The sequence below is a fragment of the Chiloscyllium plagiosum genome, unplaced genomic scaffold (assembly GCF_037043375.1).
Source record: "Chiloscyllium plagiosum isolate Xiang-an unplaced genomic scaffold, Cpla_swu_hap1 HiC_scaffold_6, whole genome shotgun sequence".
Classification (NCBI taxonomy): domain Eukaryota; kingdom Metazoa; phylum Chordata; class Chondrichthyes; order Orectolobiformes; family Hemiscylliidae; genus Chiloscyllium; species Chiloscyllium plagiosum.
The window spans coordinates 96,646,775-96,663,236 of NW_028270144.1; the positions used below are offsets into that span (position 1 = coordinate 96,646,775).

At 39.9% G+C, this 16,462-nt stretch overlaps 1 protein-coding gene across 4 annotated transcripts in view; it reads right to left on the minus strand.

The window, feature by feature from the left end:
• The window catches only part of LOC122551067 (E3 ubiquitin-protein ligase TRIM62-like), a 256,003-nt gene that overhangs the window by 49,838 nt on the left and 189,703 nt on the right, over nucleotides 1–16,462 (minus strand). The window contains exons 7-8 of one of the 4 annotated variants that reach the window (XM_087988247.1): nucleotides 8,859–8,971; nucleotides 7,070–7,202 (exon numbers count right to left, since the gene is read on the minus strand). The exons of 1 other annotated variant lie outside the window; for it this stretch is intronic. In XM_087988247.1, coding sequence (XP_087844373.1) covers nucleotides 8,907–8,971 — 65 coding nt within the window. In that variant the 3' untranslated portion in view covers nucleotides 7,070–7,202; nucleotides 8,859–8,906. Of the gene's footprint in view, nucleotides 1–7,069; nucleotides 7,203–8,856; nucleotides 8,972–16,462 lie in introns of those variants that run through there. 2 more of the 4 variants (XM_087988245.1, XR_015757456.1) reach the window with 2 other exon arrangements.

The following is a 16,462-nucleotide window of genomic DNA, read 5'->3' on the forward strand; positions in this document are numbered from 1 at the left end:
GTCAGGCTGTTCCAATATAGCCTCAACACTGGTATCTGTGGAAAATTGTATCAGTGTGTCCTGTTTACAAAAAGCAGAACAAATCCAACCTGGCTAATTACTGTCATAGAGTCATCGAGTCATAGATATGTACAGCACGGAAACAGACCCTTCGGTCCAACTCATCCATGCCGACCAGATATCCCAACCCAATCTAGTCCCACCTACGAGCACCCGGTCCATATCCCTCCAAACCCTTCCTATTCATATACCCATCCAGATGCCTTTTAAATGTTGTAATTGTACTAGCCTCCACTACTTCCTCTGGCATCTCATTCCATACACATACCACCCACTGTGTGAAAAGGTTGACCCTTAGGTCTCTTTCATATCTTTCCCCTCTCACCCTGAACCTAGGGCCTCTAGTTCTGGACTCCACTACCCCAGGGAAGAGACTTTGTCTATTTATCCTATCCATGCCCCTCATGATTTTATAAACCTCTATAAGGTCATCTCTCAGCCTCCAAGGCTTCAAGGCAAACAGACCCAGCCTATTCCCTCTCGCTCAAATCCTCCAACCCTGGCAACATCCTTGTAAATCTTTTCTGAACCCTTTCAAGTTTCACAACATTCTTCTGATTGGAAGGAGACCAGATTTGCATGCAATATTCCAAAAGTGGCCTAACCAATGTCTTGTCCAGCTGCAACATGACCTCCCAATTCCTGCACTCAATACTCTGACCAATAAAGGAAAGCATACCAAACGCCTTCTTCACTATCCTATTTGCCTGCGACATTACTTTCAAGGAGCTATGAACCTGCACTCCAAGGTCTCTTTATTCAGCAACACTCCTTAGGACCTCACTATTAAGTGTATAAGTCCTGCTAAGATTTGCTTCCCCAAAATGCAGCACCTCACATTTATCTAAATTAAACTCCATCTGCCACTTCTCAGCCCATTGGCCCATCTGATCAAGATCTTGTTGTAATCTGAGATAACCTTCTTTGCTGTCCACTACACCTCCAATTTTGGTGTCATCTGCAAAACTTACTAACTATACCTCTTCTGCTCATATCCAAATAATTTATGTAAATGACGAAAAGTAGTGAACCCAGCACCGATCCATGTGGCACTCCGTTGGTTACAGGCCTCCAGTCTGAAAGACAACCCTCTATCACCACCCTCTGTCTTCTACCTTTGAGCCAGTTCTGTCCTTCCAGTTTACTCTCAGCCATCACTAAAGTGGTGAAAAAGGTCATTAACAAGGCTGTTACATCGCACTTGCTTTGCAATGATCTGCTCACAGACAATTCGTTTGGGTTCTGCCAGAACCACTTAGCTCCTGGTCTCATTTTGGACTTGATTCTGACGTGGACAAAAGAACTGAACTCAGAGGTAAGCTGAGAATGTCTGCTGTTGACATCAAGGCTGCATTTGATCAAGTGCGGCATCAAGGAAGGATAGCAGAAACAGAGACAAAGTGAATTGGGTTATAACTCTCTGCTGTGGTATCAGATGTAGAGGTAGTTGTTGGAGGTCAATCATCTCAGCTCCAAGAATGATCACAGCAATTTCTATGGGAAGTGTTCTCCACTCAACCATCTTCGACTGCTTTATCAATAACCTTCTCTCTGTCATAAGGCCAGAAGTAAGGATGTTTGCTGATGATTACAGTTTTTAGCACTATTTGTGACTGTTCAGAGCAATCTATGTCCAAATGTAGTAAAACCTGGACAATGTCCAGGCTTTGGCTGTTAAGTGGTGAAATAACTGTACAGGGTGCAGTATCCCGTCACCAAGTCACCCTTTATTTACATCAAGAGGGTTCCTGATGCAGGATCCTTAGAACCAGTTCTCAGAGTGAGCAGAACCTCTGACACTCCTGTTTTATCCATCAGCTGGAGCTCCCTGATTAGACCTGATTAACAGCCCAATCAGGAAACTCACTTTCTATGAGGTCTACCTGGCTGACGTTGTAACAATCACTACAAGTGGTAAGTGGCATACAATGACAATCTCCAACAAGTCAGCATCCAACCATTGTCCCTTGAAATTCAATAGCATTACCATCATTGAAGCCCCCACTACCAATATCCTGAAGGTTACCAATGACAAGAAACTGAACAGGTCTAGCTATAAGAATACAGTTGTGATAAGAACAGGTCAGATGCTAGAAATCCTGCAGTGAGTAACATACCTTTTGACTCATCAGTGCTTCTCCACCACCTACAAGGTACAAGTCAGGAGTATGCTGGAATATGCATCACTGACCTGGATGACTGTAACTCAAATGACTTCAAGAGGTTTGATACTAGTACAGGACAAAGCGACTCACTTGACTGGCACCTGTTTTTCAAACTTGCACTCCATCTACTGTGATGGTCAGTAGCAACAGTTTGTAACATCTTCACCAAGGCTCCCTAGACAGCATCTTTGAATCCGACAACCTCTACCACCAAGAAGGACAAGGGCAGCAGATATGTGAGCTGGAATATAAGAGCAGAAATGTACAGCTGAGGCTGTATAAGACTCTGGACAAACTGGGTTTGGAATATTGTGAGCAGTTTTGGGCCCCGTATCTAATAAAGGAAGTTCTTGCATTGGAGGTGGGTTGAAGTGCTTGTCATATGAGGAGCAGTTGGGTCTGTACTCAACGGAGATTGGAAGGATGAGGGGGAGTCTCATTGAAATGTACAGAATACTGAAAGGCCTGGATAGATTGGATGTAGAAAAGATGTTTCCACTAGTATGAGAGTCTAGAACCCAAGGGCACAGCCTCAGAGTGAAGGGATAACCCTTTAGAAGAGAGATGAGAAGGAATTTCTTCCGCCCAAGAGTGATTAATCCGTGGAACATATTGCTGCAGAGGGCTATGAAGGCCAGATCATTGAGTGTATTTAAGACCGAGACAGGTTTTTGATTAATAAGGGGCTCTAGGTTATGGGGAGAAAGCAGGAGAACGGGATTGAAAACACATTAGACATGAAAGAATGACAGAGCATATCTGATGGACCGAATGGGCTAATTCTGCTCCTATGTCTTATGGTTGTCTGGAAACAGCACCATCTGCAAGTTCCTCTCCAAGTCACTCACTGACATGGAAACATATCATTGTTCCTTCATTGTCACTGGGTCAAAGTCCTGGAACTCCATTTTCTAATGGCACTGTGGGTCTACCTACCGATACAAAATGGAATGCAGCAGTTTAAGAAGGCAGCTTAGCACCACCTCCTCCAGGACAATTAAAGATTAACACTAAATACTGGCACAACCTGCAAAGTTCAAATCCACTGAATGAATTGAATAAAAATACTTCAGACACAGTTATTTTCATAGTCCTGCGATTAACAGAAATGACTTCCATATGGTAAATGGGGCAAAGGTAAATATCAGTTGTCCCTGCCTCAGTTAAGTTACCTGTTTAAAGAAATACTGAAAAAGTTTATTTCTTTTCTCTCCTTAATTCCTTGAACTAGACCCAAAGTTATTGCTGTTCAAGCTATTACTTTTGCTTCATCTAGATCCCCTTTTATTTGCTGAGCATGATGAATTCACTATGGAAGAACCAGTCTATAAATTTTATTTCAAGCTAATTGCTAAAAATCTTTTGTAGTACATCCTGAATTAAACTCAGTAAGTTCATCATTATTGAGGTAAGTTGTAAACTGATGCTCTTTATTATGGCAATTAGAGTATCAGTTTTTACATAAGTACATCAGGTAATTTGATTGCAATAACATTAAAAGTCCAAAAATTATTAAAATTAGAGCTCTTAACATTCAGCTAGTTTTTAAACTGTCCTCCAGCGATTTATTATTGCATACTAAGTACAAGTGCTAATTTTTCATTCAAGGAGGGATTAGTTGAATTCCATGGATTTAGTCAGCAGACTGTAGATAGCTTTTGTATGACACACAATCGCTACAGTGCAGAAAGAGGCCATTTAGCCCACTGAGTCTGCACCAACCGTCCAAAGAGCATCCCATCCAAACCAGTTACTGGATCTTCGTAACTCTATATTTGCCATGGCTAATCCACTTAGCCTGCACATCTTTGGACTGTGTGAAAAAACTGGAGCACCCAACAGAAACCTACGCAGACACAGGAGAATGTGCAAATCCACATGGAGTCATCCGATGCTGGAATGAAACCCAGGTGCCTTGTACTGTGGCTCAGTAGTCTAACCACTGAGCCACCATGCCACCTATGTTGCTTAATGTTGCTATTGGACTAGTAACATTAAATTGTACAAATAAAGTGAGTGAGCATCTGGTGCAATGATGGTGCAGATTTCCTGAAGGATATGCACTGTTAAAACGATTTAAAAGGACCTTTGAATGGTGCAAAAGCAAGAAGATATTAGTAGTAAACTAAAAGCATAATTATTTCAGCCACATGATCTGTTGTTGACTCTTTTGCACAGCTATGGGAGTAGTTAGAAGGTAGTTATCATTGCTTTGTCTCCAATAAAATCAATGATGGTCTGCAATTCTCCTGCATTTAAAGAATATTCCCACCGCAGTCACTTAAACTTAAGCTTTAAATGACCCAGCAATGATGCAAATCACTGCTTTACAATCTAGCTTAAGCTCAAATATGAAAAAAATTTGGAAACGTTGAGCAGCCATATATCTTGAAACTTGAAATCGTAATGTTGAAATGCCTTTCAACTTATGAAACAAATTTGAGATTTTAAATCATCCACTCTCTGATTCTCAACAGTTCTTAATGTCAGTTACAACATTTTTGCTCATGACAGAAATCTTTGAAGGTGTCAGAATAAAGCTATTAAAAAAAGGGTCCATGATTTTATTAGTACAGGAAGAAGAAATAATTTTAAGTCCCCTCCACCCCCTCAAAAAAGAATGGTGGATTTGGAATGTTACAACACGGAGTTAGACATCTGAACCAAATCAATCTTTCTACCTCTGTACTTGCAACTTAGATAAATTAAACCCTTCAAAGACCCTCAGTAGTTACTCCAAAGGTTCCTAACCTGACTTTTGTATCATCAGCAGCCCAACTCTTTTCCCCAGCAAACAGTTTTAAACAAAAACCACTCCACTTTAGTTCCATTCTGATAGACTAATCATCTTCTCCCTAGGCCTCAATTACCATTCAGCATCTACCATCTACTTGAACATAGGGTCTCTTACAGGCTTGTTGGAACAAATTCCTTGGTGCTGACCTCATCAATAGCCAAATTCTGCTTTGAAGTTAAAAAATACACAACACCACGGCACGGTGGCTCAGTGGTTGGCACTGCTGCCTCACAGCACTAGGGTCCCAGTTCGATTCCAGCCTCAGACAACTGTCTGCGTGGAGTTTGCATGTTCTCCCCATGTCTGCATGGGTTTCCTCCTGGTGCTCCAGTTTCCTCCCACAGATATGCAGGGCAGGTGAGTTGGCCATGCTAAATTGCCCATAGTGTTAGGTTCATTAGTCAGAGGGAAATGGGTCTGGGTGGGTTACTGTTCGGAGGGTCGGTGTAGACTTGTTGGGCCAAAGGGCCTGTTTCCACACTGTAGGGAATCTAATCTAAAAAAAACAGGTTATAGTCCAACGGGTTTATTCGGAAGTGCAAGCTTTCAGAGCCCTGCTCCTTCAGCAGATAGCTGGTGGGGTAGGATCATAGAACACAGAATTTATAGTAAAAGATCAAAGTGTCATAATCTAATGTGAAGTATTGACCAAACCAAGTTGTTGTTAAGTCTTTAATCATTTAGAATGGGGATGCAGGTTTCGAGTTCAGTTGTATGACAATTTGATCTTTTACTATAAATTCTGTGTCCTATGATCCTGCCCCATTAGCTACCTGACAAAGGATCAATGCTCCGAAAGCTTGTACTTTCAAATAAACCTGTTGGACTATAACCAGGTGTTGTGTGATTTTTAACTTTGTCCAACCTAGTCCAACACTGGCACCTCCACATCATATCTGTTTGAACACAATGCTTTTTCCAGGATTGTTGTGTCTTTGTTAACAACCAGCCTGCAATTAACCCCTAATCTTCACTTCATAAACAAACATAAGCTTATTTGGATTTGCTTTTCCCTCTACCATAGGCAGTTTCCCAAAGTCCAAAGGTTACCTTCAGCCCACATTTCCTAGTTCAGAGCTCCAAATCAAAATTGATAAAAGAATAAAGATAAAAAATGATTTGTAAAAATCAGCAAGGCTTCTAACAGGATCATGTGAGAAGGTAAAATGTTTAAAATTGTAAACCTGAGCCAAACCTACCTCAATCTTACCTATTTCTGGAAGTGTGGCATTGTAGGGTAATGTAAAGATGTGTAACTAATTTAATGTCAGGAAACAGGCTGATCATTATCTCTGTTTAAACATAGCTATCATTTTGCCTGATTTTAGATTGTATCTTGGGAAATCTGGAATGTAAAAGGAAGCAAGTGAAAGGTCATAAAAATGCATTTACGCCATGCCTGTGGACAAAGAAGAGCAGCGTCTGGTCCACATCTTGACTACCTTTAGTTCCACTGACTCCCCAATCTCCGTTCCACAATTTGCACCACTTGCCCGATCTTCTGACTAATCATGATCTTCTTCTCAGCAAACTCAATCTCCTTCACAAACACTTCCCCCCAACTAGGATCCTAACATTTTCCCAACTATCTCCCAACTGCGAACTTATCCCCACTAAACTTTACATGAAAACATGATCTTGCACCCCTCCTTCAAACATTTCACGTCCATCCACAATCATGACATACAGGTAGTTCTTCTGTAAAGCGGTGGTTATGTTCTTGTGCAACCCTGCATTATAGAAAAACTGCACTTTAGAAGTAGTGATTAAAGTATTGGCGATGTAATTATATTACAGCCAACACGTTTTAAAAGTTTGCGCTTTAGAAACAGTGCTCCCAATTCGTTAATCACGTTACAGCGAATTTGCATTAAAGAAACACACATTATAGCAGAACGACCTGTACGCAAACACTCCTTCCAAACATGATATGAATCCTCAGGTTCAGCCTCCCATGAACAATTTCCTGACCATGTTCTGCCTCTCATATGCTCTCCTTTTAACATGATTTGACCCCCATGATCACTCCCAACTGACCTCAGTCTGAGCCCAAGCAGTGGTCTGATCTGTTTTTTTTTACCATGACCTGATCTCCTTTTCTCTAACTGTAAGATGCCTCCTCCAGCACTGTAACCTCTCCTTTCACTTCAGTCAATCAGGTTGCTTTTCAAGGTGGAAACCTGTAGAAAGAAAATTATAAATGGAGAGTGCAAACAGGCATGGGCTCAGGCCCATCTCAAAAATGGCAAGGCCTCAATTCAACATGATTGTCACTCAAATCTGCTTTAAAATGATTCACAAGATATAAGCTATACAGCCACAACGAAAGATTTATGACTGACATAAATTTAAATGTTGTCCAGCCAGTTATTAGATTCACTATGATAGCATGTCACTAATATGTTTGCGTTCGACAGTCATCATTAACAACACCATAAATTTATACCATATGGTATATTAATATAAACATATTAAATTCTCCTTTGTTTCATAGAAACAAATGGCAGATATATATTTATGCTGCAATATATAATTCCCTGGAGCTTGAAAACAATCAGCTTCCAAAAGTCAATTTTAACCCCATGTGTTCTGTAACACAAGCAAAACAGATAAAAAACACACAATATAGACAACAAACCATAGTTTTTCTCACAAAAGGGAAGAAAGTTTAAAATATGTTGTTTACTTATTTAGGACCAAGCTTAACTTATTAAAATAGACGAACAAAAAAAGCTAAGTTGGGAATTTCACAGAGATAATGCATACAAAATAATTAGTGTTGAACTGCTATTCATAACTGCAATTATTTGTGGGAACAGTTACCTTATTTTAAGTCTGAACTCAGTCCTGACAGGCAGTGAAGTATTTGGGGGTTGGGGTACGGTTTGAAATAGCTGATGTGTGGAAGAAATGACCTTCAAATCCCTGCTTATGTATTAGTATCCAACCTAATTTCTGCAGAACCCAAAGGACATCACTTCCAGTGTGATCATTGCTCCAACATAGAAAAGACTATACAGCAGAAAAGCCCATTGAGTCTACACTGACACAAATACCACTAAAAGTGCACTAATCCCAATTTCCTGCCCTTGTCCCACTTGAATGTTATGATATTTGAAGTAGTCATCCAAATACTTTTTGAAGGTTGTAAGGTATCCAGGTAATGCATTCCAGATTCCCACCACCTGATGAGTGAAAATGTTTTTTCCCCAAATAGTCTCTAAATCACTTGCCCCTTAACCCAAAACTATGCCCTCTTCTGATTGATCCCTCAATCAAAGGAATCAGTTGCTCTTATTCACCCCTTCCTTACCCGTCATAATCTTATACATTTCGATCATGCGCCCCACCCCAGTCTTCTCTTCTCTAAATAAAAAAATTCAATCCAAGAAAACAATCCAATCATGTTGGGAGTGTTGAAATCCCCTCGTATGTCACCCTAGATTATTACTCTTACACACCCCTGTAAACTGTCTACATATTTGCTCCTCTATTTCCCACTTGACTCTTTGGGGTCTATAATACACCCTCAGTAAATATTCCTAAGTTCTACCCACAAAGCCTTGTATGAGGACCCTTCCTCGGTATCATTTCTTCTTACTGAAGTAATTGCCTCCTTTTCACACCCTCCTCATTATCGCCTAAAGATTCTATACCTCAGAATGTTGAGTTGCCAGTCCAGCCTTGCCTCAACCACGTTTCTGTGATGGCAACAGTATGAAACTTGCATGTGTCAATATGCGCCATTAAATCATCAGTCTTACCTATTACACTCCTGGCATTAAAGACTGTCAGCCTTGCCTTATTCTCTTGACACTGTATATAACTGAACTCACCTTGACTTGTATTAGTATGAGGATAATGCAAACCAGAGCTAGTCTGATTCAAATAAAATCAAAATGTTGTGGATGCTGGAAATCTGAAATAAAATATGCAGGTCTGGCGTCATCTGTGGAGACAGTAATATAGTAACATTTCCATGAGATTATGAACAAGTCATATCAGACTCAAAACATTAACTGGTTTGATTCACTTGAAAATATGACATACTAATATTAATTTTGAGTTGCCAGACATTAATGGCATAAGTGTTATTAACTATAAGATTTTCAGCTCCCCATACCCTAGTGCCTGCAACTCCTACCCTAAACTTCTCTGCCTCGTTTTTCTCCCTGAAGACTTTCTTTAAACCTATCTCTTTCAGCAAGTTTTTGACCCAATATCTCTGTATGCAACTTGGTGTCTCATTTTGTTAGATATTGCTTGAGTGCAGTGCCTTGGGATATTCTATAATTATGAGGGTGCTATAAGAATGTCAGTTACATTTTTGTTGTTGACTGAACGACACTGAAAACAAATCTCGGGAAATCTGTACCCCCAAACTTTATGATTGAAGGGAAAACTATCTTGCTCAGAGATGTATTTAGGAATGTAATGAGAATGAAGCAAATTTTTCATTACCATTGATGTATCCATCCTCAATTTACAAGTTAAAAGACAATGACATTGTGGTTTCACATGTCAACTTTTGTTAACAATGCTATGCATCCAGAATTGGTGACTTAATGCTAGACATCTCTGTCTTAAATAAGTGAGTTGACTGATATCACTAAACAGCTTGACATTGGGTTTTACATTGAGAAATGTAACAACATCAGACAAATTGATGAATAAAGAAAACTGTGCAGTGGCTCTGAACAGATGCAGGCTAACCGAGATCAGCATTTCCTGTGGATGCAGAAATACAGGATGAAGGTTTTGATAAATAGTGGTGAACTCTAAAGCATTCTGAATCTAAATTCTGCTTCTGAATTGTCCTATTTAGAACTATTTACATGTCATGTTACAGTTGAGCTAAGGACAGTTTTATTGATTAATCAGCTGAATTTGTGTTAGCTTGGCAAAACTGGTTTGCTGTGTCGAGAGTGTGGTGCTAGAAAAGTACAGCAGGTCAGGCAGCATCCAAGGAGCAGGAGAATCGATGCTTTGGGCATAAGCCCTTCCCCGAAATGCCGACTCCCCTGCTCCTCGGATGCTGCCTGACTTGTTGTGCTTTTCTAGCACCATACTCTCGACTCTGATCTCCAACATCTGCAGTGCTCACTTTCTACTGGTATGCTGTGTTGTCTGAGTCAGATTTTTTAAATTGCAAAACCAGAAAAAAACTTTATATAGCTACAAAAGATATTAAAACAGGTCTGTATGATCTTTGCGCAGGAAGAAAAACAAGCACATTGGAATTTGACATTCCTCAGGCCTTCCTGCAGTTGCAAACAAAGGCATTTTCTTCCCATGCAGGACACTACCTACAGTAGTTCAGAGGCAAGGCAATGAGAGGGTCTGACAACTGAATCCACCTTCATTCGACTTTAAATGGTGTTCTTTCTCCACTGCACCTTGGGGGCAGCTTCACCATGCTGTAGTGCTGGACCTTGGAATTTGCCAGTTTGCAACATTTGGTTGAGGTCAACTCTTTACATTTTAAGGCCAAGAGGCTTTTAGCAGATCAAAGTGCATCTTTCATTGAGTTAATGGTCCTCCAGGTGCAGTCGATATTTTTGTCTTGGTGTGCATCTCATGGAACTGCCAGTGGAGCACAGAATCCTGGATCATGTAGCAGCTCGGCAAGAACCTTGATAAAAGCCACTGCATCTCTCCCCAGACATACTTTGCGAAAGCACATTCCAGAAGGAGATGTGTGACAGTCTCCCTACCACCCCCAACCCCCACCCCCATCCCAGCTGCTGTTTTGATGGCAGTGTATGGTGACAGAGAGAGTTCAGGCGTACATGAAGGATCTGACAGGTAGTGACCTTCTCACCACCAGACAAGTTACATCTTGGTGTTTGTTGGAAAGTGCCAACATTTTTCGACAGGCAGACTTTGACAGTCTGCTCAGGGAACCAACCGACACAATCAACCCTATCCTTTTCCTGCAGGGTCTCAAAGACATTACATGCTGACTATTTGATGGACTTGTGGTCAAAGGTGCTTTCCTTTGTAAATTTTTTCCTTTGTAATGTGGGACAGGTGATAGTGTTCCATCACAGCAACGCCAGGCCCAATCTTCTTGTCACCGAGGACAGGTAAAACTTCAGTACATTGTGCCACTTGGTGTTTACGTATTGAGGGCCAATGCACAGATTGATGCAACCACACACAAAGGTAGCCATTAGGATGAAAGCAGCCTTTGAAATGTCCCACCCCAACCATCTCAAGTTTTATATGTGTGTCTCCATGGACATGATCTATTTTAAAATGGAAGATTGCTCAGGTGCCTGCCAAGTCGCAGGTTCAGGGATAGGCCACATGCCGCAACACCAAGAGTACCTCACGTCTGATGACCAGGTTTTACCCACATTAGAGAGGGAACAGTGGTTCCTATCTGCCTAGTTTCTGCCCCACTTGTTGATACACTCCTCCCAAGTTTTGTCCCACGCATCAGCTTGGTATGGCAACTGTTCTGCCCAAGGCTGCAAGAAAATACAGAGAGTTGTGAACGCAGCCCAGTCCATCACAAAGACCAGCTTCCTTTCTTTGACTTGGTTTACATTTCCCACTGCCTCAGGAATGCAGCCAACATAATCAAAGATCCCTCCCATCCCAGTTATACTCTCTTCCAGCCTCTTCCAGCAGTCAGAAGATAAGAAGTTTGAAAACGCGTACCAAGGGATTTAAGAACAGCTTCTTCCCCATTGCTAAAAGATCTATGAATGGACTTCTCACATATTAGAGATAATCTTTTTCTGCACCTTCTCTGAAGTTGTAACACTACATTCCGCATTCTGTTCTACTACCTTGATGTACCTATGTAAGGTATGACATGTCTGGTTGGCATGCAAAGCAATGCTTTTCACTGTATCTTGGTACGTGTGACAATAATAATTCAAATCAAAGTTTTCTGAGTCAGATAATTCTGATTCCAAGTCACATTCCAGGACCTGAGTACAAAATCTAGCTTGATGGTTTCAGCTGGCTACTGTAGGAATGCTGCATTTTTGAAGTGACCGTTTCAAGGAATGTAAAACTTGGCATCACAATGAAAAGTAAAGAGAATTAGATTTTAAAAAGAATACATTCAATAAATATATGTTTAGGGAAAGAAGAAAAGAGATCAGGTTAATTGATAAATTTTAAAATGATAATGAAGTGGAGTTGGCAACTCAGTGGAAGAGAAGGAACAGCGGAGAGGAGGAAAGGGACAAATGAGATATGAGAAGAGAGGAGGGCAGGTGATGAGATGGGGAAGAACAAAGGAATGAAAGGGTAGGAAACAATAAGGTTATTTTGCATGCAAAAGTTAGACAACATGATCAAGATTATTAGTTGATTGCATGAAAGGAAGTGGAATCCACATTGTGCAAGATAGAGACACTAGAAGTTTGGTGATACAGCAATAGACCCATTAACCCAAGCTGTTCTAGAATTTCCTTCAAATTCATTTCCTTCCATTGGATCAACACTGACTACTTAATTTTTGAAAATGAACACGTAGAGAAGAATATTATTTATAATTCTTATAAACTGCTTTTTCAAGGATGGTGTTTGCGAGGATCTGCCTTTAGAAATTAAATTCAGATAATGGAAATAAAGAGAGGGTCACATTTGTTCTATTTGTTTTGCTTTACAGCAAAACAGTTGAGTGTGGCTGACCCCTATTTTTGACTTTGCTTCTTCCTAAAACGCTAGAGATTCTGAAGATCACAAATGAACTAAATAATGATAGCAAAAGCTGTATCATCACTATTGTGACCCAAGGGAATTATTTTTTGGTCATTCTTGGATTCTTAGGATTTGAAATGTCATCCGCTTCAGCTGATGTATTTGTGGCACTGCTGAAAGGTAGAATTTTGTCTAAAGTTTAAAGTACCATGACAGAGAATTGGCAGCATCCTGATTCTTCCTGACATACGGATGCTCTGCAGTGCCAGCTTGTTTATCTTCTCTCTCCCAGTATGTGGGAGGCTCAGTATGTGAAAGTGCTAAAATGTGCAGTAATACAAGTGCAAAACCATATCTTCCACACCCATGTATGACTATAACACAATGATATTGGTAAGAATCCCACCACTGGCAACATTTTGTTTATCCCTGAGGGCCAATTTGGAATTCTGCATATTTAACTTGTTTTCAAAACCACATTAGAGAATAATTCTACAATTTGGTTTATTTGCTTTTTTCATACTGAACATAACTGCTTAAATGCACTTTTGAACTGAACACCATTAATATTCATATTAAACTTGCAGACCAGTTATTAATACAGTTTGGTTTATAGTAGTACAATAATACTGTCATTGGTATGGATTTATAAAATATTTTCTTCCCATTTTAACTTAGGAAGTTAAACATAAATGATCCATCTTCTAAGTCTAAATAATATGAAGAGATATAGTGTGCGTATAGAAAGTTTTGAATTTGCAAATGGATTATTTTAAATACCCTACGTGGTGTCTATCCAAGTATTCAATAACATTGCTCACATAGATTACTCTAAATGCCCTATGTGGTTTCTCTCCAAAAGTATTTTAATATTGTACATAGATAGGGAGCAATTATGCTGAACTTGTTTTTGCCAAAATGGATATTTTAAACTTTGGTATTACATTAAGCCTGTTATACTTTGTCCTGCTTTTGGTCAAAGCCCAATGCAGTGGTATAATACTGATGGTACAGTATTAAAGTGACATCTAGCTCAGAACATACCTTGGGCTTCATTCATTTAATTGAACACTGCATATACAATCACTATTTCAATTAAACACATTTCAGTTGGTGTTATAAAAAAGATCGTGTGTCATAGAGAAGTGTTAAATTGGTCTGGCACTGCCAGGTGTAGAATGAGACTTGAGACCAGAAGGTAAAAGCCTTGAACTGTGCTGAATTAGCTAATCACAGCTGGGCAGAAGTAGGAGTGCTATAATTGGGCTCTGCACCCTTGGGATAAGGAAAGCAATAATCAGTGAGGGTTCTTCTCTTTGGCTGCCATACAATAACTTCCTGTGAATAAGATCATCCTCAGCTGTGACTTCCCCACAGCTGAGGCACTCATTGTGCAGGTTCACACATGAAGGTTGGCCATTTTGGCAAGGGAGTGGAGGACAGCTGCTGCATCGAAAATATATTTCAGCATGAGCCCACATTTGAAGGGCAGCAGTGTTAATACACATTTAAAGACTCCAGCTTCATAGACTGTACTTCAAGCAATGCACACAATACAATATAGGTATTGTTAACATCCTTTTTGCAAAAATCCAATAAACAAAATTTAAATAATAAATGCATATTAACTGTAGTATCAATTATAAAGATTATTGTCCATGTGAATATCAACCAAAATCAGCTGTATTGCAAACTTAAAATAAATGAACAATTAGCCATTAGTCCTATAAAGACATGACAATAAATGATATAAATTTAACATTTATTGAAATGGATGCAAAATCACATTTTTTCAGTGAATTTTTGCACTTGAAATGAACATTGTTAGAATTGAGAATGGTACTATATTTCAAATTCAGACAACAAAATAGCCTTTAGTTTCAGTTGCTGAGAAAAATTAGCACTGTACAGTGTAATATTATATCTTCTGACCCATCAGTCTTCTGGTACCTCTGAGTCAGATTGACAATTTACCACTGAATTGGGGTAGGTTTATGTGTGGTCCTTCCTTGATTAGAAACTGACTGTCCAAACCTATTTCACATTGAGAGTCAGATACTTCGAACACATAAGGAGACCATCTGTGGCATTGTGCCTTCGCTGATGCTTTGAAAAGAGTTGCCTAATTTGATCCTGCACCTTAGCTATTTCCCCATAACTCTGCAAATTAGTCCTCTTCTGGGACTCTTACAATTCAGGGGAGACAGAAACTTTACATTCTAGCAGTCTGAACTGACGTGGAATTGTGGCACCACATTTCAAAGGCCAGTGAATTAATTTGCTACATCATTCCATCCCTTTTTATTTTAAGTTGATGCTTGTTTCTGACAGCAAAAAAAAAACCTTTTATGTATCTGTTCCCTTCAGTAACTATTAATATCCCAAATAATTTAACCAAAGGAGAAAAATACATTTTTTATTTATTATTTTTCTTAAAAAATTGCTATTGGACCTTATGATACTAAAATCATTTTAATTTCAGAACTTTGTTTTTGCTTTGAGTTTATTACCACATGATGTCACCTTTTGGCAGCATCTTCTGCATGTATGGTTTGGCCTATTTAGAGTAAGGCTTACAGCAGGATTTTTAAGCCCCACTGGACGTGAGATTGGAGGTAATTGAAGATGAAAGTACCTGCACTTTGTTTTATTTGTTCATTGGATTGGGTGTTGCATTGTCCATCTCTAATTGCCCTTGAAAATGATGGTGAGCTATCTTCTCGAATTGTTGCATCCTTAGTGCTATTAGGAAGGCAGTCCCAGGGTTTTGCCCAGCAACGGTGAAGGAATGTCAGGAGGGTCTGTGGCTGGGAGGGAACTTGTAGGTGGTTGTGGTCTCATGTACCTGCTTCTGCAGGTGGGTTTCAATAGTGCTCTGGAACAAGCCATGGTGAGCTACTTCTCAGGTGCATCTTGAGAATGGTTGAATATTGACACTGTGTATCGATAGTGAAGTGAGTGAATTTTGAAGATGGTGCATGGGGTGCTAGTCAAGTGAGCTGCTTTGTCCAGGGTGTCAAAATTCTTGTTGTTGGAACTGCAGCATCCAGGCAAGTGGAGATTATTTTTACACATTATTAACTTGATGGCAGGCATGCACTAAGAATATAGGAGATGAATTACTCACTGTTTTATGTACATATATATATGACTAGAGTTTCTGATCAATAGTAATCCCTAGGGTGTTAAATAATGGGGGATTCAATTATGGTAATGCAACTGAATGTCAAGCGGTGATGGTTAGATTCTCTCTTGCTGGAAATGGTCATTGCTTGCCACTTGTGTGGCATGAATGTTATTTGCCACTTGTCAGCCTAAAGCTGGATATTGTCCAGATCTTGTTGCATTTGAACATAGATTACTTTACAATCTTTAAAGGTCTTGGTATATGCTGATCATTATGTAATCCTTGGTGAACATCTCACTTCTGACCTTATGATGGAGAGAGGATATTGATGAATTTGCTCAATATGGTTGTTCCTCGCACACAATGCTGAAAAACTCCTACAGTCATGTTCTGGGACTAAGATGATGAGCTCCATAACCACAACCATCTTCCTTTGTGCCAGGTATTACTCTAACTAGGTTTCCCCGTGACTCCCATTGATTCCAGTTTTGCCAGGGCTCCTTCTCACCTCACCTCTGGAAATCTGCTCTAGTATCGATGTTTGAACCATAACTAACGAGTCCAGGAGCTGAATGCCATTGGCAGAACCCAAACTGGGCATCAGTGAGCAGGTATTGCCTGATAATACTGTTGATGAGACCTTTCATCACT